Here is a 27,903-nt window from a genome sequence, read left to right on the forward strand (position 1 = left end):
TCCATTGTGCCAAATTATAGATCTACAAGTCTAATCTAATTATTATTTATGAGTTTTATTTTTATCTCCATAAAGAAAGCAATGACAGATGAGAGACCAATTGAGAAAAATAAAAAGAAGACTTCAACTAGATGGAGTTGGACTAGGCCTGAGAAAGGGAGAGGTTGGGAGGTGGCGAGACAGTGCAACATCTATTTGACAAAGGATGCAGAGGATGAATAGTTCCTCCTATGCCACCATTACACGATGGAGGAGAGGTAATAACTACCGAATTATCGAAACTGGTGGTAACGGTGGAGTAGAATGTGGAATTGGGAAAAAGACAGGATTTGTGGGAACCCCTCTCCCTCACGTCTCTTATGGGTAAATTTATTCAAACTGTTATGTCTTTCTTCTTCATTTAATTTTCTAATGTTTAATAGGAAAAAGGGTGTTTGACGTCCGTTTACATTCTTTGTATGTACCACATTTGCACATGATGGGATGCTTAAATGGAATCCTTCAATTGAACGTTCAGGAACTTGTGCAGGACGCACTAAGATCCAGATTCGTAATATAATACCGTTGAAGAAACAACCATACAAAATCGCTTGATCATAATTACAAAAGGTAAATTGGTGAAACCTCCCCTGAAGCTTCTGACTTTTGTTAAAACTTCCCTTAAAGTTTGGTAATTGCAATTATCTCCCTTGAATTTTTTGCAAACAGATTCTCTTCATTAGAATCCTCTAACAAGAGGCATGAAAATGTCCAAAATACCCATATAGTTATTTTCCATAAAAGTGTTTATTTTCTAAATTTGTTTCTTCCTATTAATTGTTACTAGTTTAAACCCTTTCGATCTATATTTTTAAAATGGATTTATTTTCTAAATTTACTCTTAATATCAATTGCTCAAATCAATTTAAAGTAGAAAACGCGCCAGGTAGGGGTCGAACCTATGACTTTCAGCTTAGGAAACAAACGCTCTATCCACTGAGGTACAGGCGCTTTACATATTTAAAGTATCTTTGTCCAGCGTTTCAGCCCTCAATGTTAGAGCACTCAAAATATGGAGGTGCTCTCCATAAGTAGCAAATCCGGATTCATCCCAGGCATGATCAAATGATAATAGACTATGATTTTTTTTTTCAACTTAAAAATATCTTTTATAGGATTGGGGTGCTCTCTCCGTCCAGGAAATGGAATCTGCAAGTAATTTCTACGTGAAAGCAACCCATTTCCTATTAATTATATAAATATTGTTAGATAAATATATAATAGTTATTATATATAATTATAAATATTATTATTATAATTATCTAATTATATAAATATATAATAGTTATTATAAATATTGTTAATAACTAAATATCGAACCGTTCGAACGGTTTTGGCTGTTTTTTATTTTTTTGTCAGAATAAGCCATCGTTTGGTTTGAACGGTCGGATCACTCGACCCAGTAACCGGACCCCTAACCAGTTCGAACTCTAGGTCAGTTTTAAAAACCATGATGTTATGTCATTCGAGCGTGTAACTTATACGACCCGAAAATGGAACCGTTCTGACCACCGATTTTCGAGTCGACGAATGGCCCATTCTGACAACAAAAATTAAAAATAAAAAATAAAAACGGTCAAAAATCATTGAACAAGTCAACGGGTTGATGATTCGACCACTCAGGTCAATGGGTCATTGACTGATTCAACGGTTTTAGTTATTATATATAATTAATAATATAGTTATTATAATTATCTAATTGTTGTTTATATAATTATCTAAGTATATAAATATATAATAGTTATTATAAATATTGTTAATAACTAGATACCAAATTGTTTGAACCATTTGAATGGTTTTGGTCATTTTTCAATTTTTTTTTATTTTTTTGTCAGAACGGGCCGACCATTCGATTCGAACAGTCAAACCATTTGACCCGGTAACTGGACCCCTAACCGGTTTGGTCTCCAGATCGGTTTTAAAAAGCACGATATTATGTCATTCGAGCGTGTAACTTATACAACCCGAAAATGGAACCATTATGGCCATCGATTTTCGGGTCGACAGTTCGACCGTCAGGTTCGAACGAGTGGCCTGTTCTGATAACAAAAATTAAAAAAAAAAATGGCCAAAAACTATTGAACGGGTCAATGGGTCATTGACTAATTCAACAATTTTTGGCCAAGGACTGGGATTGGGGTCAAACGGAATAAGTTGCCTAGACAGTTCCCAATTAAAAAATAAAAAATAAAAAACAGATGACCCATTCTGACAACAAAAGTTATAGGCAAAAAATTGAGTGTGTGAGGTCCATTAAGCAATACTGATGAGGGGCGATTTGACTCGACCTAGTAAATAAAGAACACGTGGATGCGGCCTGCTAGTAGGACGACAACTCAACACAAAGTGCCATGTCAGCAAATCGGGGAGCTCGGGTGCTCGGCCGCCTTGGAGCTAAAATCACTTCGGTACCCATATATGCCAAGGTGCCACGTAATCGATGTGTCACTCCCCTAACTAAGCGGAACGGATCCCAACATCACAAGCCGAAGATTCCAAGAACATTTTGAGAGACCTATGGCATCCCAACTATATAAGGGCATCAACCCCTAAGATTCAGTACGCACGATTATTTGCTAACTAGCTTACTAGCATACAAACTTTTAGCTCGCATAACCAATACTGACTTAAGCATCAGAGCAACCTCATCGGGTTAGCCACCCCAGCTTGCTACACGACTAAGGTCCAAGTCATCTTCCAACTAGGAGCTTACGGATCGTGCACTATCAAGTACCATACATGTTATGTCATTCGAGTGTGTGACTCATACGACCTGAAAATGGAATCATTCTGGCCACTGGTTTTCAGGTCAACGGTTCAACTGTTTGGTTCAAATAAATGGCCCGTTCTGATAATAAAAATTAAAAAAATAAAAAAAATAACTAAAAACCATTGAACAGGTCAATGATTTGACCGCCCGAGTCAATGATTTGACCGCCCGGGTCAATGTGTCGTTGATCGATTCAATGATTTTTAGCTAGAAGTCGAGATTAAGATAAAATGGAACTGGTTGCCTAGATGGTTCCCAATTAAAAAATAAAAACGACCAAAAACCATTATATGGGTCAACGGATCGATGGTTCAACCGATCGTGTCAATGGATCGTTGATTGATTCAACGGTTTTTGGCCCAGGACTAGGTCAACGGTAAGGTTGTTCATAACAAGACCCAAACCGACCAACCCAGTCCGATCCAATCCGAGTTGGCCGGTTTTTCTTCAGCACTAGTCGGTTTTGGATTACAAAAAAACATAAACCGATGGTTCGGTTTGGTTTCGATTTTCATGTGTAAAACCGAACCGACCCAAACCGACTTAGATATATATTATATATATAATATATTTCAGATATTATATATATATATATCTGATATATTTCAGTTTTACTATATATATATATATATTTCAGATATATATTTGTGGATATATATATATATTTCAACTTTATTTCATAAATATACATATTATATATAAAATTTCTGATTTATAAAATATCAGTTTTAATCCATCAAATCATTTTTTTTATTTTCAGGCATCCAGCCTTTGCTTTCTTAGACTTGAATCCTTTACCGTTCACACCGAGAAAATCATTCACAAAACCGACCCAACCTGATTCAAACCAACCAGGTCGGTTTTACTTAGTACTGGGTCGGTTTCGATTTCATTTCTAGGTAAACTGACCAGGTCGGGTCGGTTGAAAAAATGCCAGTTAACCGACCCAACCCAACCCATGAACATACCTAATCAATGGGTCAACAGTTCCATTTCAGCCCCTGCGAAGCAGGGCCCCTTCGCTAGTATTTTCATTAAATAGAATGATTTATCAATTCTGATATATGCTAATTCATAGGGATGCAAATACATCAGATCGGATACAAATTACAGTATACCCAAATCCCATTCGATTCAATCTGAAAATCTGATCGGATCTTACAAGCATAGATTTTGAATTCAAATCTGAAAATCTAATTCGCTTAAAAACTTTGAACTTGTATTGATACACTAAAACTGAGGCTGTAATGGCAGTCTCATGACCTCTATCAAGTATGACAAGGTTATGATACAAATGATTGTAAAATACCTAACTCTTGTTATTTGTTATATTGAAAACCTTGAAAATCAATATAATATGTTCAAGGGAGAATGACGATTCAGCTCAGGGTCAGAATTTTTAGGCACAAATTACAGTTGAGGTAGGTGTCAGTTCGAAATTGATGTCAATTCACGGGCGGGCATTAATGTATAAAGTGGGGTTTTTTGACATTTTGAATGTTTATAACTTGCAGTGGAATTCAAAAATCTGCATTAGGCCTATTCATACATTTTGGTATGTTCAATATCAAATATATTATATCGATACATTAAACCTTGGTTAAAAGGATGTTGGTGCAAATTGTGTCAAAAATTTATATTACCAATGAGAGAAAATGAAACAAAAAAGACTGAGTTTGGAAGGAGTACAAATGCAAATAATAAAGTGCAAAACCTTATATTTTGTATTATTTTATATGTATTTACGCTGTACATATTTGCATTTATACTCTTTTCAAACTGAACCAAATGTGCAAATTTTACATCAGATAGGAGTACAAACATAAATGCTATTCCAAATGTCATGAGAGAGGATTCTCTTTCAAATAATCTCTAATAAGTCTAAGCAAACCAATGTTAGTACTTAACAGTGTGTTGATGTTCTTCTCACATAGCATCCAACTGCACTTTCATTATATCTCCGTACATTTATGTTTAGTTCATGGGAAGATATTCTCAATATAGGAGCAAGATTCCAGGTTTTCACCATGTGTGTAGATTTTAAGTCCAAATACCCCACCAACAAAATAGATTCCAACACCCTACTAACTTGATCTAACACCGTACATCTCAACATGAGATTAGGACCCACCATAAAAGTGGGAAAGACCGTGTATGATAAAACCAAGGTTCAAAATATCGATATGCCTGATATGCCAATGGGGGCGTATTGGGTGAACTGATACACATTTTAGAGTTTTTTTATTTTTATTTTTTTCGCATCTGGTTCAGGGGGGCCGGTTTAGGTCTCCTCTACCCCTAAACCGGTTAGACCTCCGATACACCCATTATATGAGCATATCGGAGGGCCCCGGAACGATACGTATTAGCCAATACATGTCGATACTTTGAACCTTGGATAAAACCATGATAGGATCTTAAAACGTATTTTGTTGGTAGGAGATCCGAATTCAATGCCAATATTCTATACAAATGGCGAGTTGGGATCTTCCATCAACAAAACACTTAATATAAAACCACATATCTCACCATGAGACTGAGAGGCATTATAAAAGTGGGATCTTTTGATGTGGGGTGTTGGATCATGTTGGTAGATTAGGTTGTTGGAATGGAGACCAGATCTGCTCCTCACACGCACATCCCACCATGCATTGGGAATATCTCCCGTAATTATAATTTATTATTCAGGGGAGATGTTCCCAATGCACGGTGAATGTACATGTGAGGCGCCCCTGTGTGAGGAGCAGAATACACACATCGAGCTTCGAGTGCAAGCAGCTAATCCAGCAGCTCCTAGAAGGAACTTTCCAACGAGTACAAGCTTGGGGTGTTCACGGATCGGGTTGGGTCGGTTTATTGGGGTTTTTCCAACCGACCCGACTTGGTCGGGTTACCTGAGGTGGAAGCTGAAACCGACCCACTGATAGGCCAAACCGACCTGGTCGGGTTGGGTCGGTTTCGGTTTTGCTCCTGTACAAAAGGACACTTAATTGAATTCTAATTGTAATTGCCTAATGGGTTGCCTATTTGGTGTAAAAGATTATAAAAAGTTAGAAACTAGGATAGATTGTCTATTCTAATTGTAATTGCCTAATGGGCCTTCTAGTTCTAGTAGAAGACTAGTTATAGTTAAGTAGGAAACTACTCAAACTAGGAACTACCGAACTAGTAGAAATACTAGTTCGGTTCGGGTCGGGTTGATTTTGGTTTTCACACAAGAAAACCGAAACCGACCCGATATATCAATTTATATATTTGCCCAACCCGAAACCGACCGATACTGATGAAAACTCGACCGACTCAGGTTGGGTCAATCCGGGTTGGTCGGTTTGATCGAGTTGGGCATTCTTATGAACAGCCGTAGACTACAAGCGCAAACGATCCGAAGTGGTTTCCGGTTGATGATGAGACCGGATCTGCTCCAAGCATAGGGCGCCTTACACCGACCTCACGGGCACATGAACATCTTTCGTGCTTGTAAGACATGTTTCCAATACATGGTGTGAATTTACATCTCCGCCCCACAATACTCCACACAGCACATCCCCACCGTGTATTGGAACATTTCTCAATAATGACATCATGTGGTAATTTCTTCGGGAGATGCTCCCAATGCACGGCGAGGATGTGCTGTGGGGCGTTGTGGGGCGGACTCATTGATGATCTCTTGCACAAGATGTTAGAGGTCCGTATGAAACGAAAAATATGGGGAGCAGGGAAGTGGTAACCTCCCTGAAAATTGTTTCCGTTGGTCTCTCTCGTCAATGGAGCTTTCTTTATACTCCCCTCCATCTCATCTTCGGATTCCGGCTTCTGCTCCCATTTACAACAATTGGAATCATCAAAAGAGTAACCCCACCTGCAAATTTGCTGCTCTTTCATCGAGGAACTCAAGGAGCTTATCGGTACTTACCTTCAGCTGCTGCATCAGACCTGTAACGAGAAGACATACAAGGCATTTTTCCATATGGGTATATTTTATTTCTAGCAATTCTTACTTTGAATTTGGAATTCTTGTATTTGTTAAACAGAATTCTAGTGGGTTGATGAGCTTAGAGATAGCTTTTGAGGGATTTCCTTTTTTAGTAAGAGGAAGCTGTGCTCGTAAAGCTAGAGATATTTCTTCACTACAATGTTCAATTGTCTTTCTATTTTACGAGGTTCTTTAGTCTGCCGAAACCTCCCTGTTTCTAGTTTCTATCAAGTATTCAAAAAGGATTACTGCATGGTTGGACCAACCAGTGGACTTAGTTGGAGCCCCATATATGCGAGATTTCTCTGCTCAAGTGACTCCGGGTCATGGAGTTACTCCACTCGTTGAATACTCTAAAACTAGACACTGATAAAGTGTCAGTGTGTCGTGATCCTGATTAAGTCTAAGAGGATACTGAGATTGAAATTTTCATGGATACCCTGCCTTTGTAGTTGCGGAATAACTTCCCGTTGGCAAATCCCTTTTATAACCAACAGTATGTGCAGTGGAAATCATTTCTAAATCTTGATTTGTGTCAAATCCCTTTGTGGTTGGTGGCAAATCCCGTTGCCTGCCAGACCCTCACAGCATTTCTGTCATACTGCCATAATGTTGTGATTGTACGGTTGTTTTTAACCAGGATACCATATAACATCATACCCTGTACGTTAAAAAAAAAATTAAAGAAAAAAATGATGAGGAAAGTATTGCCACCAACCAACCTGTTTGGTAGTATTTGTGCAGCAATGCAGTCTTCTTGTCCTGATAATCATGCTCAACTCCTTTGACCCAGCTCTGAGGTAAGATGAGTCCCCTTCTATTCTCCAAGCACCAAGGATGAATATATTAAGCATTGTAAAGAAATGAGGATGTTGGTCTAATTTAGATGTTGTATTGATTAAATCAATGTAATTTTGCTCCAAGTCGGTATGAAAGCTTATTGTTAAGAGTTTCTTTTACAGAAAAATCAGTTCATTTGATAAATGAAGTTATTTTAGAGTTACTTTTATAACACTGACTAGAAAGTGATGGTGGACAGGCTTCTAGTCAAGCTGGAGCTGCTGGATCTGATCCAGTACTGAACAAAACTTCTGAGTTCAAAGATGCTTGTTGGAGATTTCTAAGGCCTCACACAATCCGAGGGACTACACTGGGATCTATGTAAGTCATTACCAAGTGAAGTGATTGATCTCGTAGGCATTGCCATTGATTTATGGAACTTTGTGTATCCTTGACTGTAGTTATCTTTTTATTTTCTGACAGTTCTTTGGTAGCAAGAGCATTGATTGAGAACCCAAATCTGATAAGATGGTCATTGCTGTTTAAGGCATTTTCTGGTCTCTTTGCTCTTATATGTGGAAATGGTTACATAGTGGGCATTAATCAGATCTATGACATTGGGATTGACAAGTAAGAGAAGTTTTGACACATGCAGACTAATATGTCAGTTTTTATCATGTTTTTATTAACATATGTGTGCATAAAAAATCTTTTTTCAGGTTTTCTTCTTTTTTGTTTGATTGACAGGGTAAACAAGCCTTACCTACCTATAGCTGCGGGGGATCTTTCAGTTCAGTCAGCATGGTTTTTGGTGTTATTTTTTGCAGCTGCTGGACTTTTTATTGTTGGAGTAAATTTTGGTCCATTCATCACGTTTCTCTATTGTATTGGTCTTTTTCTTGGCACTATTTACTCTGTTCCTCCATTTAGGTTCAAGAGATTTCCTGTTGCAGCATTTCTTATTATTGCCACGGTATGCTTGGACCCTGAATTTCTTTTGGCTGTTCCTTGTAAGTTGTAATTAGGTACATGCCCATGCTTACATTCTTTCCTTTGAGATAAAGATACTGGCCATGATGATGCTTTTCAAATTTCTATTATGTGTTTTTTTCCCTTTTTTTTTTGGAGAAAAGTTAACTGAATTCATTAAGAAAAGAGAAGGGTATACAAAGATGGTGTACAAAGAAAACAAACAAACGGGGATCAGACCCCTGAAAATTAAACAGGAGGGATCTTATCACTACAGCACTTCTAAAAGAGCACCTAATTTTGCTGACCCATCTGCAAGAGCGTTAAGATCCCTTGGAATCTAGCACAGGTGTATGTTTGTAGTTGCCATTAGGTCCCTTGCCTCTGTCAGAAAATGACTCAGTCTCCACGGCCCAGCCTTCTGTCTTCCTAACCAGTTTATAGTGTTTTCTGAGTCTCCCTCTATGGATAGGTGCTGGATGCCTAGTCTGTTGATTAGTCTGATTCCTGTAAGTGCAGCCATCACTTCTGCCTTTGTAGAGTCAGCTATTCCTATTGGCCCACTGTACACCCAGCAAGTGTTCCCATTTTCATCCCTTAAAACTCCTCCAATGCCAGCAGTTCTGGGGTTACCTGAAGAACTTCCATCGAAACTTAGGGTCCAAGTTCCTTCCCTCCTAGATAAGGGGCCCCTATGGATGGGGAAGAGGGATGGGGGGGGGGGAGAGAGGAGAAAAGGAAAAAACCAGCATCCCTGTTTAGACCATTTATAGAGACTCCTTTAAATTTGTCTGAGCTGGAATCCCACTGATTACATTTATAGGTAATGTGAGAGATCAGATCACTCTTTGTCTTAACCTGGTTCTCAAACAAGCGGTTGTTCCTTTCTTCCCAAACTCCCCAAAGTACAGCATGCAGAATTATTTGCCAATAAACCTTACCTCTTTTACTCAGTCCTTTACCTTGCCATTGATGGAGTAAGTCCTGGAGGTGATTTGGAGCAACCCAGATAGCTGTAGAAAATGGCTCCAGATGTCCCTGGTTTCCTGACAGTGAATGAAGAGATGGTCAGTTGATTCCCCTTCTCTCAGGCAAAGGATGCAGACATGGGGGGAGATGAAAAGTCTGCCAAAATTCTTCTTTTGCAATAGCTCACAAGTGTTTATCCTGTGCAGACAGGCTTCCCATACAAAGAAACACACTCTAGAGGGGATGTAGTTGCACCAGACCTTCTTGAAAAGAAAGTGATAATTCTGCTCTTCTGTAACCAAAACCTTGAAGAAAGAATTGGAGGAACTCGCCTATAAGGTGAGGTTACCAGGGCAGGGGTTGCATCCAGGAAGCAAAAAAATGCACAAGGTGTTGTATCCAGGCAAACAATATGCTAACACATACCTTGGGCCATGATAAAAAAACAAGAGAGAGAGCGAGAGAATACACAGCAATATCCATGGGTCTACATGGACTCCAGGAAGTTGTGCCATCAAGACAGATCTGCAAGATGGTGTCATTCCTAGACTATTATATCCCCAGGCACTGCAATCTTCTTCTTTTTTCCTTTTTGTATGTGGATTATTTTGGCTTCTCTTGATGTTTTGGGTTAGGAATGTCAGTGTCTCAGGTTAAGTGGTAAACTCGCCTTGACCTGGCCTGGGTCTGCCTTAATTGGGTTTCAGGTTGATGTCAACCTATGCCAAACCTGACCTGTTGACATGGTATCACTGAAACATTTGTAAAAATAGCCTTCACTGATTATAAGAGTACTATTCATAGGACAGGGCAGGGGTGGGTTCAGTATCCCATTTTATTTGGTTAGGTCAAGGTTGGGTTCAGATTGGAGTGGCTTTGTGTCAGGTTTGGGCTGAACAAAACCCGTATCAAATCCAAGCTGTCATCCCTATGCCTAAGATGGAAAGGAAAGAGGTTGTAAACTCCTATATTGCCCTAGAGTATGATTTGGATTTTGCAATCCAATGAGATTATTTCTTACTATCCGCTTCTTCATATCTATCTGTTGCAGTATTTATATTCTCCTTTTCCACAGAAGGTGTTATTGGAGGTTTCTACTCCTCCTAAAGATTAGAACTTTCTACTCAGAGGTGGATCATATTGAAGATTGGCACAAGTGATTTTCCAGAACAAGGGTGACAGTGACTCTACCCTCATGCTTGTTTCTTGTCCTTGGCTTGTATGAATAGGGGAGTTTTCTATTTCTCCACTGCAGTTTTGTTTCTCAGATCACTGCCTCTCTGCTACAAAGTTGGTAACAGGACGGTCCAGTGCACGAGGCTCCCGCCAATGCAGGGTCTGGGGAGGGATATATGTAATTGCCTAATTCTCCATTGCAGTTTTAACCTGGAAACTCTCCCTTCATCTCTTTAATATCCACCATTCTCCTCTTTAAGACATGCAGGACATATTTGATCTCGTTGGGAGTTGTAATTATTGTTGTTCAGGAACTCATGATAAAATCATGGAGAAAGATATTGCATGCAGTGTTCTGAGGTACTTTGGAGTTCGGAAAGAGATATTTTAGAACATTCCAAGATATGATAATTCATTTCAGGTTGTTGGAGGAGTTGATTTCTGATGGATTTGAGAGGCTTTACCACTGGTGTTATAATCAGGTAAGGGAGTCCCATAGGAGATCTACCCCCTATATATTTCTGATAGCCCATGCATGGATGCTTTCTTGTGGAGCTAGTATCAAGCTAAATCTTGACAGATGTTTGTCAGTAACCCGGTTCCCTAGGTACTGGTGGTGTTATGGATGGTAATGGTTTGATTAGTCTACTATTTTTTGCCAGTTGGTATGGGTGTCTGTGAGAGGAGAATGTTTTCTCTTCTTTAGGGGGTGTCTACTATTTTTTGCCAGTTAGTCTACTATTTTTTATGGGGTTTGGGGGTCTTTCCATTGATAATGACTCCCACATAGGTACAAAAATGAGAAAAAAAAAAAAGAAAAACCAGGGGCTACTGGAGGTTTTGTCAACAGATCTGAGAGGTATTGTCTCTGGTTGTCAGATTGACCTTCTTGTCCAAATAGGTTTTGACATCCATCAATTTGATTGCAGAGAGGAGAGTATTGCTAAAGTCTGGTGGGGGAGTAATGAGGAACAAGCTGTTTTACATAACTGTTATGGGAGTGAGAGATCATCATGTGACAAATTCATTTGGGGCTCCAAAGGTGTACCTGTTTTCCTCTATCCACCCCCTTTTTTTGATCAATGAAGAAGAATTTATTAATTCAAAAGATCGAAGCAATACAAGCATCCCTAGAGGCACAAGCTATGCCCTTTCCAGTAACAGAAGTTAAGAAATAAAACAAGTTACAACTGAGCCCAAAACAAATGCTCCCTATTTACCCTTGCTTGGCTAAACAATCAGTGAAAGCTTTTTCCACCCTCCCCACCCATTGTATGCTTATATTCATATTCTGTGTAAGCCACTTGAATCTCTTGATTTCATTCCTATAGCACCAAATAACAGATTGAGTCCTTCAACCACCCCACCACCACTTATTATTCTCCTTCTATCAGTAGGGATTCCTCTATCCACCCCTTAATGATAGAAAAAATTACAGCCCTAAAGACCTTTTCCATTTGTTTAAAATAAGGCTTTGTTTCTAGGCATTTTTAAATCGAAAAACCAGGAAGGTTGGATGATCAATTACTAAGGGAGCAAAACTGTACAAGTGGGATATTGGGCTGATGTTGACCAGGGAAATGAACATTTAGACAATCCAGAAGTTCATTTCAGAAACCTTTGCCCTATTTTCCTATACATACATAAAACCTTGGTTAATCTGAATATCAATTTGATGAACCGAGCAGAAAGTGTTAAATCCTCTGCTCATTTGCTGTATGGAAATGGATACAAACAATGGATATAAGCATGACCTAGATGTTGGGCTTGCAGGAGTACAAATTGTAGGATGCAAGGAAACTGTTATGTCAATAATGTCATAATAATATATTTGTTACATAATAAAAGGCCATTACTCATGTTGATCTCTGTACAGACCTAACCTTTCACATATAGAGTGACTGCTCTCAGACTTGAACCACTGTTCTCACACCTGTCAGCTCGAGATTTTACCATCACACCAAGCAACGGCACCTAATTCTTTAAATGGCATGCATAGGATTTAAACATTTTTTTATACTAAAGTCTTAATATATTTGTAACACTATACTGATTTATTACTTTTTCTTTTCTGAGATGCTTTCACAGTCTGATGAAAAATATAGAATATTTTATTATGGATGAGTAACAGTGATGTATCCACTACCCACTATACTATTTTGTTCAGTGGACTTGAAACTGAAGGATCCATGTATCATAACTTTTACCACATATGGAATTCCTGCTTTGAGTGCTAAGCTTCTTTAATCACCTCCTGATCGGAAAGCTGTGGTTTGAGAGTTCATCCAGCTTGCTCCTCTATTTCTCTCTCTTGTTGCTTCTTTTCTTGAAGAAAACAACTATACAATGTATGAACAAAAAGATGTACAAGGAAAATAGAAGGCATCCCTGGGATTACAAAGGCATAGTATAATTGCTATACATAAAATCCTTGTGAACACCCACTTTGGCTAGGCTGTCAGCGATGACATTGAGCTCTCTAGGAATCCACCAAAGATGAGCATGTGAAAGAAGAACAAGGTCCCTTGCTTCATTGAAAAAGTGAGCCAATCCCATGGTCCACACATCTGATTCCCCATGGATAAGATAGAAATACCTAACTGGTTGGAAATTCTCAGATGAGAAAGGACTGCCACAGCATCAGCCTACATGGAGTCTGCAACAACAATGGACCCACTGGAAGCCTAGATTGTACTGCCTTCTAACTCTTTATGACAGCTCTTTAAATTTTCATCATTTTAATCTCATTCTGGAAACTTCATATGAACTGTATCAAATCCCAAACTAAAGGATGTGAGTTTGAAATTTAGAATGGCTCAATATTGTTTACTGGAGAAACTCATAGTACTGACTTTTATGAAATGTTGGAACTATTATTAGCTCTTTTGATTTTCTTTTCAGCTAGAGAGAGAGAGAGAGAGAGAGATCAAATCATACACTGGAAACTATATAAGTTAACCGAACAAACACATACCTTCTCTTTATTGTTCTTACTGTCATTATGCAACCTCTGTTTTTGGGACTATGATTATCCTAGATTTCTCAGCATGGTTTTATGTCCAATATCTTTTTTGAGCTTGATGAAAATTTCTTTGGTAGTTGTTTATTTGCTGCTGTCCATCTTTCTCAGCCCCTGCAGAAATATTAGTAAATACTAAACACTTTTACAGGTCCGAGGTTTTCTTCTTAACTTTGGGGTTTATCATGCAACAAGAGCTGCATTAGGACTTACATTTGAGTGGAGGTGAATTAGTAGTTTTCTTTTATCATTTTATAATGTAGGTTGAAGAGTTAAACAAACCATCAAATGGGAGCTAAATGCCATTTAAGTGCCTACTCAGCCCCTTGACTTTCCAATCAGTATACCATCCTTGGGAATAGCCCAAATGTTATACTGACATAATTGTCTTAACCTTTCAATTTGGAGCTAAAACTTGATATTCATGAGCTAAATGTGAGCCCAGAAAGCAATTAAGGCATCATGAAGTTAAAATTGGGCTATTTCACAATTCACATCCAGGATGTTTCTTATCTACTGGATTACCTGGTTTATATTTTATTTATATGATCATATGCAGGACATGTCATGATAATATGATTCTAATGCCCGTTTAACCCATTTCTACCTTCAGTTCACCTGTGGCATTCATCACAACATTCGTGACTCTGTTTGCATTGGTCATTGCCATTACAAAAGATCTCCCAGATGTAGAGGGTGACCGCAAGTAAGTAGTCGTACCATTCCTAAAATTTGGACATACAAGATGGTAATTATTCTAGTTTTTTAATAGTTTTGATATCTTGTATGCATTTCACAAGTGGGTATTCTATTATCCTAAGCCTTGTGATATCTTATAGATATGCTTCTACCAGGTGTAAGTCCTTCTTCCTTTTTTGAAGTTTGAGACTTCTGCAGTAAAAAAAAATTACATAAGAAGTGAAAAATATGATTAAGGTTTATGGAAAAAATTCTTTGTGATATTTCCTTATTGTATTTTGTAATATATGATGCGATTTGTTATTATTACCATTATTATTTTTGTTTCTGGATATGATACCTGGACACCAGTACAATGGATACTTTTGTTCTTAGTGTAAATTCTATATTTGACACCTTGCCCATCCGTGTCCCATTATCTGGGTAACATAATTTCTGGTATTTCGCTTATTGCAGGTATATCTTGTCCTGTCATGCATGCATACGTATGTGTTCATATAATCATAGTTATTTGCCTAAAGACATGTGTAACCAGATAGAAAACCCCCAGAAAAATGCTGTCTTGGCTTAACTCTTTTTCTTGTGGGTAGTGGGATAAATACCTGAATTCAAACCTATATAAAGCACACACAACAAACACACCCCAAAAAAGGCCTCAATTTGGTTATGATTTTGATGTAGATTACTGATCTCTGGAATGAAGAGGGGGATATCTTTCAGGTGGGGGGCTTTACTTGGTCAAAGGGCCTTCTTTTTCTTTTTTGAACATTTTTACTTGTTTAGATGAAAATTTGTGTTTGTTGAGCATACATTCCAGGATTCACTGCCTATCTACACCAGATAATTAAAGGAGGCAAAGTGGATTCTGGTCCATGAAAATAATGTAACAAAAATGAAAATAAGAAGGCTTACCAGGTGGATTTTGTCTCAAGCCAGTAGCTTTATTGGGAACCATGAGTTATCCATTATAGATTTCTAAGGTTGAAATGGATATGGTATATTCACCATTCAGAGTTAATTTATCATTTATGCTTGTTGCTGGGCAGCACAAGTTTAAGGTTTTAGTTATTGGCATCTCTCACCTCATGTGTGCATCCTCTGGTTCAAGAGTGGAGAAAACGTAAATCATCTACTCTCTAGCTTATTTGTTGCTAAGCTATGGAATCACTTCTCTCGTTGGATGACAAGGTAATTTGCCCATGAGGTGCTGGAATTATACTCATCCTCAGTCATTCACATCCACACAAAAGGGGTAAAATCCTATGACATTGTACAAGAGCAACTGTTCCTTGGAGAATTTGGTGTGAAATAAGTGCTAGAATATTCAAGAAGAAGACATGACAGATCAAAAGACAAATAAAGAACCATTCAACCTAAAAGCTTAAGCTGTTAGGTGAGGTCCTTGAATAGGTTGATATTCTCTAACACGCCCCCTCACACAAAAGCCCATTGGGCTTGAAGCGTGAACAAGCACAGGCCCACCCATACCTTGTGCTGAAACTTATTTAATTATAATGGGGGTAACGAGGATCAAACACCAGACACTTGGTCAAAATGGCTTTGATACCATCTCAAAGAACCATTCAACCTAAAAGCTTAAGCTGTTAGGTGAGGTCCTTGAATAGGTTGATATTCTCTAACAGACATCATAAAGTTAAGAGTGTCTCATCGGGCATTGACTAAGGAGTAAGGATGAGCTCAAAGGAGTTCCAATAGATTCCATCCAGAGTGGGTGGTAAATAGTAGTTGGATTTGCTCAAAGAAATTAGCAATTGACTCATCCTTGGATTGCCCCTGAAATGGGAAATATAATACTTAATTTTGACGATTATTTCCACAGCAATCATGGGCAATCAAGGATGGGAGGAGTTATTAGAAATGAAACAGGATTAATCTTACTAAGCTACAGAGGCCCAGTGGGGGAAAGGAACTTACTTAGGGTTAAAATGTGTGTCCTTTCGCAAGGTTTATGGTTGGAACACTCTTATAATTACAATAATCTCATTGTAGAAGGGGACAGCCATAAAGTTGTGGACCCCACCAACACAACAAAGAGTGAAACTGAACTTTGACGGGAGTTATAGAGGTAACCCGGGCCCTTCAGGTAGGAGGAATATTCAGAGATGAAAGTGGCAGAATTGTTGCTATGTTTTCAGGACCAATAGGAGTGGGGGACTCATTGAGATCGAAGGTGATGGCCTTGCTTCAAGGTGTAAGATATGCCAAACAATTGGGGTTACACCAAATTGAGATAGAGGAAGACTCTAAATTGTTGATTGAGTGGCTGCAATCTAGTGAGTTGGAGCCTGGATTTATGGACATCCCATAAGGGAAATCCTCAATACAACAAGGGAGATCGGTGCATGCTTCAAATGGACAAGGAAACCAGTTAATGGTTTAGCTGACACATTGGCTAAACAAGGGACTGTGAGGGAGAGAATGTTCTGGGCAGTTTTGTAAGAAAGATTATTGGGGGCTCAACACCTGTTTAGGGGTTGACAGCTATACTTAACTCTGGAAAATTATTCTTAAGTCGTATTAATGAAGTTACGTTTCCAATAAAAAAAGGGGGACAAATGTGTAGAAGGGGACAGCCAAGTTGTAATTCCCTGGTTCATCTCAACAACTTTAGGCCCTTGGCCTCTTGGGTGGGTGGGTGTGTGTGTGTGCACGCTACCAGTTCAACTGGACCATTAGGCCACTTATAGCTTAGCCGATTCATTGGAAAGGATAGGAATTACAAGGTCTTAAAATGTTTGGGGGACCCCAGGCCTGGGGGAAATTTGTAAAATGTGGAAATACATGTATGGAATTGAGTGTCATCCATGAGTTGTTTATTGTACCGCTTCTCCTGTCCATATGCACGGGAAATGAGTTCTTATACCTTTTGACACTAATAAAACTCTATATGCTATTACTGATCAAAATGCCTGAACAGTCTGTTTAAAATCCTAATTTAAGGATAAAATGTGCCATTCCTAGAAAAAATCATTCGCATCTTGACTAGCAACTGAAAACATATTCCAGAAAATGTAAAATATGTAAAAAAGCATTTGCCTCTTGATTCTGTGAACCACTACGTTTTTGCAGGTTTCAGATATCAACCTTGGCTACAAAGCTTGGTGTTAGAAATATTGCATTTCTTGGTTCTGGGCTTTTGCTGGCAAATTATCTTGGCGCCATACTTGCAGCAATTTACCTGCCCCAGGTAAAGGAAAATTTCACTTTTAATGTGCTTAACCTTTTCTTGTTTCCAAAAAAAAAAATCTTGCTGTTTTAGTTTATAATAGAACCCTATCATTTATGTAAATTGGTTTCATGGAATGAGCTGCCACTGTGTGAAGGCAGACTTTTTGTTTTGTTTTTTTAGCACAAAGATAATTCCATCCACTGATGACTGCATTTTTGCAGGCTTTCAGGCGTAGCTTAATGATTCCCATTCATACCATCCTAGCACTGGGTTTGCTTTTCCAGGTTTTCATTTCAGACTTCCTGCACTTTCACCAGCAATAAAACAATGAATATCTATTCTTTTTTTTTATCAGTAACAGAATTTCATTAGATTTATATAAAAAAAAACGGCAAAGAGCTCACAATACAGCCCAGTACAATTGATCCCTTCCCACCCCCTGCTTTGCCAAAGCATCTGCAAAGGCATTTGCTGTTCTTTTCACCCACTGAAATTGGATGTCCACCCCCCTAGTTAGCCATTTGATTTCCTTTCTTTCATTAGAAAACTTCCAAAGACCATTTCCCTTCTGTAGCCAACTCAAAACCAACTTTGAGTCCCCTTCAATAATTAACTTGTGTATATTCAGTTCCTTACTCTTTCTAATACCCTCCAGTACAGCATAGATCTCAGGTTTAAGAGAGTCCCCAACCCCAATGGATCCTGAATACATTGCCTTCACCTTCCCCTCCTCATCTCTGAAGACACCTCCTACACCTGAAGGGCCTCGGTTACCTTCACTACTCCCATCAAAATTTAGCTTTATAAATCCATTGCCAAGTGGTGACCACACAGGAGACGCAGGAAACCAAGCCGGAGCAGAGTTAGCCACTTCCACCCAGCTGTTCAGCAACATATCCATAGACACATCATTAAACAGTTGCACAGATTTTAGCCAATGCACCACCCTAACTGTTATGGCCTCAATAGTACCTTCTTTACTTATATTCTCATTGCTGTAAAATCAACTAAAAATCAACTGTAGCAGAAAAAATAGATGTTTTTTTATCAACTGAAACATGTGCTTCCCTTTGGAAGGTTTTCTCTACTGAATTAAATGTCAAAGTGCAGTGTATGATATCTTAATATCATAGAGCTTTTTCAAAACGTGTAAGAATAAATAAAACCCTAAAATTGATTATTCAACTGCTTAGTTGCATCATTATTTTTTTAATTGGCAACAGCAAAGTATATTCATTGATGTTAAAGTAATATGTACAAAAATAATTTACAACATTAGGCTAGCCTCAGCTACCTAACCCTTTTTATTCATTTACAAGAAGATCACGTAACAACTCCCCAGCACAAAGCTTCCCTGTTGGCTCCTTGTTTTGCAAGTGAGTTGAATACTCTGTTTGCTTTCCTGCAAGTCCATCTCTAAACCACACCCAACTCTATATCCATCTGTTTAGCCTCCCTTAATTGCCCAAGTGCCCTGAGTTTCCTTCTTAACGCATCCTATTACAGTCTGGAGTCTCCCTCAACTACAGTACTGCCCAAACTCATCCCCTTACAAAGCTGTAGGCCTTTAAGTAGAGCCCTCAATTGTGATGTTGTGGAGTCTACAACCCCTATTGGTCCTAAGAAGATAGCAAATGGAGTCCCCATTTGTGTTTCTTATAAACTAACAAAGTCAACCTTCTTTTCTTCCCTTGACTCAAGCCGATAACCCCAAACCACCGGTTCATCACCTTGCACATGTTCTGTGCAAGTGGCTAGGCTTAACAGCATCAAGAATATATAAAATGATACTTATCCAGAAAGAGAACGTCCAAAAAACTAATTCTATTTATTAGATAAAAGGAATCTAGTGACATAGTCCCTTTTTGTTGCTTAATGACTTGCATTTCCTTTGTTTGCCAAGTGGCATTGTTTACTGATATGTGCTGCTATAATATTAATACGTGCATATTACTAATTTATTCTGGTATTTTTTTTGAAAGGTAAGGTAAGAATTTTATCGATGATATTAATACTAATTTATTCTGTTCTACATTATATTAATAATAATAATACTAGTAAAAGCATTATTACATGCGGATTATCACAATATACTATTTTCCTCTTTACCATTCCTAAACTTTAATGTTCTTTTCTGTGAACTTTTCTTTAGATTTACTTTAGTAATTGAATCTCCCCAAGTAACATTTTGCTTCATATGATTTCAGGCGTGGATATTAGAGAGAGCAAATTATACCAAGGTAATAGCTGACTTAATGTGTCATGAAAATAAACTAAACTACCGTGTAATATAGTATCACCATTTTTCTATAATAGATCTTTGGTGTTTGTTAAATTGTATAGCTTATAGGAAGAAGAAACACTCTTTAGTGGGGAAAAGGGGGAGACAAAAAGAAACTGGAGGATGGGTGGAATAACCCTGAAGAGAATTCTAAGCAGCTGACTTAGGAGAAAGCATGGGGCCAATGATCTCTTATCTGAGGATGTAGTCGCGGAACTATAGTCAGATATACTCATGGAAGTATAATAATCTTTGTAAAGAGTGCAGATATAGTTTACTTACCCGTTTAGCACTTCAGGGTACAAAGAACCAGATGGGGCTGGATTGGCCTGCTTGGGAAGTATAGAGAAATTGCTGAGATGATTTATCTCCACGAATTCAGGAAAAAAGAAGTTGTAGTTTTCCTAATCTTTATTTAAATTCTACACGTAAACCTGAATGCTGAATGCATTTTCATTGCCAATTGGGTGGGTGTAACAATAACATCAGATTGATAGCATTTGAATTCTCTTAAATTGGGTGGTTTTCCTTTGTTCCTGGAATTCTATTCTATTTCGGTGCCCTACTGCCCTATTTGGCTGGAACATTTATTCTTATTATATCATACTAACCCAAATAAATGCAAAGACTTGGAATGAAATGAAATACTTTTTATCTTGTGGCTCATACTCATCATATATGAAATGCCTCTTGCAGGATGCAATCTCAGGTTTCTATCGGTTTATCTGGAATCTCTTCTATGCTGAGTACATCATATTTCCTTTTATCTGATAGGGAGGATGGTATTCTACTCACATTTTTCGTCATTTTCATGGTATTGCAAATGAATTTTGTTTCTTTTTGTTGTGTAGCGATGTGAGGAGACTGTAACTTGTATAGCAGAATGAGATTCAAAATATAATTCATGTTGCCTCCTAATATTTAGCAAGCCTCAAAATTAACCCTAGGCTATGTTTGGGTTGAAAGAAAGGTAGGGAAAAGTAGGGAAACCTACCTTACTGATCCAATAAGCACAAAAGTCTACAAAGCACGGCTCTGTAGTGGTGTAAGGGCCCAGTGGTCCGACATGGCCCATTATGGCCTTAATTTAACTCAGAAAACCTTGTTTCTTATAAAAAAAAGAGGCCCAAAGCTAATGCCGGTCCATAAAGTTGTATGATACTGGGATTGAAAATCATCAGAGATTAAAAGGAATCGTGAAAAAGTTCCTCTATCTCCAATTTATTCTCTTCAAAATATTTTGATTTTTTTTTTTGTTATTTAATACTCATGGACTCATGGTCAGGGTTTTAAATCACGATGGATGTGGCATTAAACAGAACGGACTGGCGAAACAGGATGGATGTAGCTGGCTTCATATAGTCGGGATAAGGTTTGGATGATGATGATGATGATAATGATTATAGTTTTAAATCACTGAATCCACGGAGGCGTCTATACTTTAAAATAGATATAAAAATAGAGTAGAATGAATCTCTGGAGGAACTTCAAAACGACATTGTTTTATCTCTTAGTACGTACCTAAAGCTTTAAACAATTGAGTTGTTAAAAGCTAATTATACTCAAAACTTTGTGCCAACCACTCTACTTCAGATTCTCGTCTTTTTCTTAATCCAAGCAAAACCAATAATAGACTGGTTTATGGTAGAGATATTGATCTTAATAAGAGTGCTTGTCCACATCAATGGATTTGCAGATGTATCTTAAATTTTTTGGGTTTAATTAAGAGGTTGAGGCCAAAAAGGGTTGGCAATGTGCTTAATCAGTTAATTATCTTGAATATTAAAAAGTGCTCTTGTTGCAGTAAGTCGATAATCTCTCTTAGTTATGTATTTTTTAATTATACGTGTAACGTATTATATGCTTCCAATCAACAGTTCCCTTTATAAACTGCAAGTGTGATTGAAAAACTGGAATACTACTACTATGTTCAAATAGAACTTTACTAAAGAAATAGATATGGAAAGTAAAACTTGCATCCAAGAGGCTGACCTCTAGCAATCTAATTTTAACTACCGCGCAAGATTTTCTTTTTTCTTTGGGGTGAGTTTGGGGGAGAAGTTTGTTGAATGTTGATTTTGGTTCTACTCTAATTGTTTTTTTTTAGTGCAACCCTATATAATTGAATAATTCCTTATCTTGTTGTATCCATTCTTTACCCAAAAAAAAAAAAACAAACAAACAAAACAAATAAATAAAAGATTGTATATTCCCTGTGCATGCTCAGTTATAGTCCTATGATTCTTTACCCTTGGCTTAATTTTGATTGTTGGTGTTAACACTCTGTATGAACTAATGATAAACTACTGAGGTCACACTTTGGGGAGTAGCAAAAGGAGCAGCTACAAAGCTACTCACATTTTACATGATGAAGGGAGATGTTGTGGGGAATAGGGTTTCACCCTAATCCATAATTTTGTCAGGATAATGTCTCATGTTGGTTGGCCAACATTTAGATGATCTAATACTGTATTGATTCATGTAGATTTTTAGTTCCAAAGAGAATAATACTGTACATCTGTGGTCATTAGCCAAAGTACAATAACCAACAGAGGTCGCCTAAAAACAACCATGACCTCACAAACAGCATTCCACACTGTTTGTGATCAATGGCTCTTTGTGTTTCTTCAGAAAGCAATTTATTTCTGTCCAGAAGGGTAAACTAGAGACTAGCTCGTACTTGTAGTGCAACAATTTTTCTTTTCTTTTGATCAGAGTGCAACAGTTTTGCTTTAACACTTTCTCTTGGAGTTGGTCATGGAATTTGGCAACTTGATTAATTGAAAAGGAAAGAAATCCTTTTCAATGGATCATAGATCCTTTTCCATGTTGACTTGTTATTAACTCTTGTCTCCCAGAAGGGCCAGAACAAATCAAAAAACAGACCTAGTAAAAGTCTTTTTTAAATACAAAAAGTTTTTTACTTTCATTTCAGGTTTTGTATCTTTAAATGGGTATCAAGTAAACTTCCTTAATTCTTATTTGACACGGCAATATTGAAAGTTTTGACTAACAGCACTCTCACACGCAGTTCCTCTACTTGCTTTCTTAATCCCTTACCCAGTCCATCACTCAAGCTTCCTCAAATGAAGTCAATCATATTTATCTACTCTTATTGTTACGGAAGAACAAACGTGAGACTGAAATTGATTGGCAAATAATAGAAAAAAAGGAAGAAAATAGAGACACAAACAGATTTACGTAGTTGTACTTATAACCTACGTTCACAGGTGAAGGAGAAGAAATCCACTATAAAATCAACAGTGAAGAATATGATGTTGAGCGAATGCTCTCACTCTCAAAAAACCCCAAACCCTAATGCATCCGACCTCTCACTCACAATATTTGCTCTTAGACTTAATCAAAAGATACATAAAAGAAAAAAGAAAAAAAAAAAAAAACCCAACAACATAACGTATCTGGGTAACCACTATGAAATTTTGCTTTGAGGTTTTTCCCCACTAATGCAGGGTCAAGGCATGGAGCATGGAGTGGACAGCAACAAAGAATTGAAGCAACAACTCAACACTTTATGAATATAATCATCAAAAGGTGTCCTTTTGAAAACGACAATCTTATAAACATTTCAAAGGTTTCCATCTTGAATTAGCTGAAGTTGTTTGGTTCCTACTTCACACGGAAAGAAAGGAAATGCGGAGTAACTATAACCTCTCACATCACAGGGTTTCCTATTCAACATTTTAAAAACTCGCCCTGAAATCCAAATCAAGTTGGTCATGTTGAAGTCAGCTTACAAATGCTCGAAGCTTTATCCTTGGATAAATGTCTTCTAGGAAGAGATCAAACCCACTAATAAGGCACGAGAATAGGAGGAATTGACTATATCTTCTTAGTTCAGAAACAATAAACCTGCTTATAAAGAATTTGGGGGTCTTCTTCTCCTTTAGAGGGCGTTAAAGCCCAAAGTAATTGTACAATTTGGTATTCCACTAAAGGATCTAAAAAAGATAAAAATAAAAGAATGAAACAGTGCAAAAGAATTCCTCTACAATATCGTCTAGAAACAAAAGAACAGGTGAACCAGGGGTTGTTGTCCCTCCTTATCTGAAAGCAGGAGCAGCTCTTGGGGTTGCTGTGGTTTCCATCCACAGAGAGGTTGGTGTAGGCAACTTTGGACTCAGTCCTGCCATGTTTCTTGGAGAGTGAGGTGGCAACTTTGGGCTCAGTCCTGTCATACTTCTCGGAGAGTGAGGTGAAAACTGGGGGCTCAGTCCTGACATATTTCTAGGAGAGCGAGGTGGCAACTTGGGGCTCAGTCCTGTCATATTTCTAGGAGAATGAGGTGGAAGCTTTGGGCTCAGTCCTGTCATATTTCTAGGAGTGTAAGGTGCCAACTTTGGGCTCATTCCAGTCATACTTCTAGGAGAGAAGTAAACTCTAGAGTTCCCATCAGCTCTTGGAGACAAATCTACTTTCTCCAAGGCTCTTAGTTGAAGCTCAGAGGGATAGTCTCTCAAGCAACCAATACGGGGTCCAGCACCTGTTGTCCATTTGCTAGATAGCTGCTTCCCCAATTGATATGACTTCATTCCTTTCTTTGAATTAATCCTCTCGAGGATTGATTCTTTTGGAACAACTTGGTCTTTATTTTCTTCCTCATCCTCAAGCAAATTCCTCTTAGGAACTACAAAATCTTGTTCAGACCCCATTATTCCAATTGACAGACCTTGCTTCTCTGATGGATCAAACAGATCGTTTCTTTTTGGTATTAGAAGGTTAGTCAATCTTCTTTTCAAAAGATGATTCCTTGCCGACTCCTCTGGTTCTGCCATTTCATTAGTATCTTGTTTCACTGAAGCAGTTGTCTCTCCAGTCAGGTTGTTGGTGTTGACGCCCTCTTTCTCAACATCTGTCACCTTCTGAACCAGGTGCTGCTCAGAACGGTTCCCCCTAAGACTCTTCTGTTTTTTAAATGGTCCTTCTTCCTCGTCTGTTGGACTCTTCTGAAAAACAAAGTAACCATAGGACCCCATCAGTCTGTGTCTCACTGTCTATTTTAAGTTTCTCTTCTGAGCAGATTCAGGGAATTACTCAAAACCAAGGAAAATCTTCCATACCTGCACATCCGTGAGATCCACATTATGTTCCTCGAGGTATGTCATGAATTCTTGAAAATTTTCTTCTGTTGGACGGTAATGTCCACTGTGTGGCCAGACTGCCTGTCAAAGAAAATATCCTCATCCTCATTAACAATCACATTTGTGCATGAACTAAAGCCACAGTAAGCATCAAGCTTCAGATATCAGAAGAAACTGTCTCAGTGTGACCAATTTGTTCCATACCTTTAGTATACCCTTTTCCACATCCAATCTCCCAGCTGCAGAAGTGGCTCCTCCAGCCAAGAAGCTTGAGTGTTGAAACACTCCTTTCTTCTTCTGTCCAACATACAAGGTCTTGGATGTGCTGAGAACGAAGATCCACTTCGCATCCTTAGGTCCTTGAGATGTGTCAACCAATTTCCCAGTCTGCTTGTAGATGAACTTCCCATCTTCCACCACAACTTCATAAGCCTGTCTTTCAGCCTGCAACCCAGACAGAAATTTAACTATAAGAACTAAGAAATTACTCTCCAGTCTTGAGATAAAATGTAGTCCTCATAAATGAAATTCGACTCACTGGACCGAGGTACTTGATGCACTGTTGTTGAAGCTTTGATCGGGGACAGTCAACAAGGTTGACATCTTTCCCATCTCCTATGTCCAGCCTGCATTTATCGAAAGTCTTGAGATCTCTGAATCTGAAACGTAAGTTCTTGTAACGAAAGGAAAAGGGAAGAATGTTTGTTGAAAATTACCAGTAGAAGAAGGGTTGTCTGCTCTCGCAATGGAGCCAATTGATATAATACAAGTGGAGATTATGTCCATAACGGTGTCGGGGATCAATCTGTCAAGAAGAGCACGAAATCAAAATCCCAACTACTTTTTATTTTATGTAACACGCGTATTCTTCTAAGTTCAGGACTTACAGCTTCAAGCCAATGCTGTAAAGCAAGTTTCTGAGCCTTGTCATCCTTGGACAAACCTTTCCCGACCTGCAAAAGAAAGAGAAATGCTTATAGTTATAGCCCAGACATGGTGAAAGAAAGCACTGGCAGAAGCATTTCTCAGTTTGTTGCAAGCTCACCTTGGCAGCTCTTCTTCTCGCTCTTGACCATCGAGACACGGCAGTTTCTTGTTTCTCGATGTCAAAGAATGATACAGAACTCCGCTTGAGCTCGGCAAAGTCTAGCAACCCCCACCTATAATATACATTAACAGAAAGCGAGAAAGATGGGGTTGTTAAGATTTCGAACAACAGATCGAACTAAGAGAGGGGAAGAATAAAAAATGGAGTCGAACATTCACCATTGCTGCTCCACAAGAACTGCACAGTCCGCGAGCTTTCGTCTGGTTCGAAAGCTTTTGTACACTTTCTGCAACTTCACCGCCGCCTCATGCTTGGGGCTGTCAAAATCCGGCGAGCACCTTGGGGTGAACATTTCACAAGAGTCGTCGGGTTCGGGAACTAGTGTACCACTTTCTTTCTTCTTAAAACTGACTGGTCTGAGAACCACATTGTTTTGCGCGTCTGATATTGAGAGCATGGTCTCCATTTCCATACTTTTAAAGCTAACAGAACCTTCTATGATCATCTTTCCGGAGCCAAAAGATTTTAGTATGGTGGGCTCTAAATCCCGGCCATTGAAACTGACAGATCGCAGTGGCGTCCTGCCATCCTCACCATCAAAATTGATGGGTCTCACGATGACTGTTTTATACCAATCATCCTCCAGATCATCAAATTCAGCAAAAGGGCAGGAAAAAGACATCCCCATTTAATTACAAAGTGGGATATCTTAGCTAAAACCCTGTCCGCAAATCTTCTGTTAAGAGAAACGAAAAGAACAGAGGTAAATCTTTCAGACGAAGATGGTTTGTCAATGATATAAATCACTGAAACTCATCAATGCAAATGATGTAAACGAACACAAATATTGTATAGAGATGCAGAAAACTAATCAGAAGCGTTTATAAATTTAAAATAAAACTATCATAATGCAGAAGCCATGAAACGAGATAAATACATGAAACCCATTTGCATGTTTCTAGCTTCACCTCTAAAAACTTCAACAGAGGAACATAAATGAAGATGAAGCCATTATTAGACCATTAAAAATGTAGACAAAGGTGTTACCTTTAGCCTGAAACCTTGATACTCTGAGAGATGGAATTGATTTTGGGGAAAGATTGAAGAAACAGAGAGAGAGAGAGAGAGAGAGAGGAGAAGACCCAAATGACGAAATGGTGATTGGTGGATATGAATGTAGAAAATTCCGAATAAAATGGGTGAGGAAGCTCCCTAGCTTGCCTCTTCGAGCTAAAAAAAACACATTGGCACTCTTTACTAATCTCATCCAATGATTTTATATAGGGAGAAGCCGAGAAGGAAGACTCAGAGAGAGCAACAGATCGACGGTTTCCAACCACGTGTTCTTGACCACGCCAGTCTTTTTTGATTTCATCACGTACCGTTAAATTTGATGAGAATAACGCAGTAAGAATCATGTCCTCGATCATTTCTGTTAGTTCTTTCACCATTTTTCATGTTTATTATTTATTTTTAGAATCCATTTTCGTTTCTAATTCAACTGGGTAGTTTTAAAATAACACACATATCCATTCATAAATATATTTATTTCTTTTGTGTGTTTGTGCGTGTTAGGTGGGGGAGAAAGTAGGTTCAGACGAGGTTGGGTTATATTGAACCAAGGGCTGGACCCCATGAGCCTAACTACAAAAAAAGACTTTTTCAGGCTTTTATTTGAAGTGGGCCTTAATTCTTTATTCTAGCTTGTCTCACATTGTTTACGTATACTATGAGTTGAGTGCTTTGAGGTTGAGAATTGTAGGGTAAAATGGTCATTATGTCCCACAAGAGCACAATGGTCCAATTCCAAGTAATTTTCTTAAGCTGCATTCGGAAACGATGCAAATGGAGTCTAAATCTCGGTTCAGGGTAAATTTGCACTTTGGTTCAT

General features: G+C 38.3%; 2 protein-coding genes across 2 annotated transcripts; one reads left to right on the plus strand and one right to left on the minus strand.

Moving 5' to 3' along the window:
- The first annotated feature begins 6,496 nt into the window (after positions 1–6,496).
- LOC104597646 (homogentisate prenyltransferase) lies at positions 6,497–20,785 on the plus strand. The gene is made up of 10 exons (XM_010259308.3): positions 6,497–6,780; positions 7,822–7,943; positions 8,046–8,192; positions 8,310–8,535; positions 13,847–13,920; positions 14,309–14,401; positions 17,485–17,602; positions 17,806–17,868; positions 19,792–19,824; positions 20,562–20,785. The coding sequence occupies exons 1-10, from the start codon at positions 6,574–6,576 to the stop codon at positions 20,634–20,636; spliced, it is 1,158 nt and encodes a 385-aa protein (XP_010257610.1). The 5' UTR covers positions 6,497–6,573; the 3' UTR covers positions 20,637–20,785.
- Positions 20,786–23,742: 2,957 nt separating this feature from the next.
- LOC104597645 (IQ domain-containing protein IQM2-like) lies at positions 23,743–27,258 on the minus strand. The gene is made up of 9 exons (XM_010259307.3): positions 27,060–27,258; positions 26,231–26,748; positions 26,010–26,124; positions 25,852–25,917; positions 25,681–25,769; positions 25,503–25,590; positions 25,169–25,408; positions 24,944–25,045; positions 23,743–24,829 (listed from the first exon to the last, which is right to left on the minus strand). Exons 2-9 carry the CDS (start codon positions 26,698–26,700, stop codon positions 23,927–23,929), a joined length of 2,073 nt encoding a protein of 690 aa, XP_010257609.1. The 5' UTR covers positions 26,701–26,748; positions 27,060–27,258; the 3' UTR covers positions 23,743–23,926.
- Between the last annotated feature and the right edge of the window lie 645 nt (positions 27,259–27,903).

This window comes from Nelumbo nucifera, chromosome 7, assembly GCF_055504915.1.
Source record: "Nelumbo nucifera cultivar China Antique chromosome 7, China Antique-T2T, whole genome shotgun sequence".
Taxonomy (NCBI): domain Eukaryota; kingdom Viridiplantae; phylum Streptophyta; class Magnoliopsida; order Proteales; family Nelumbonaceae; genus Nelumbo; species Nelumbo nucifera.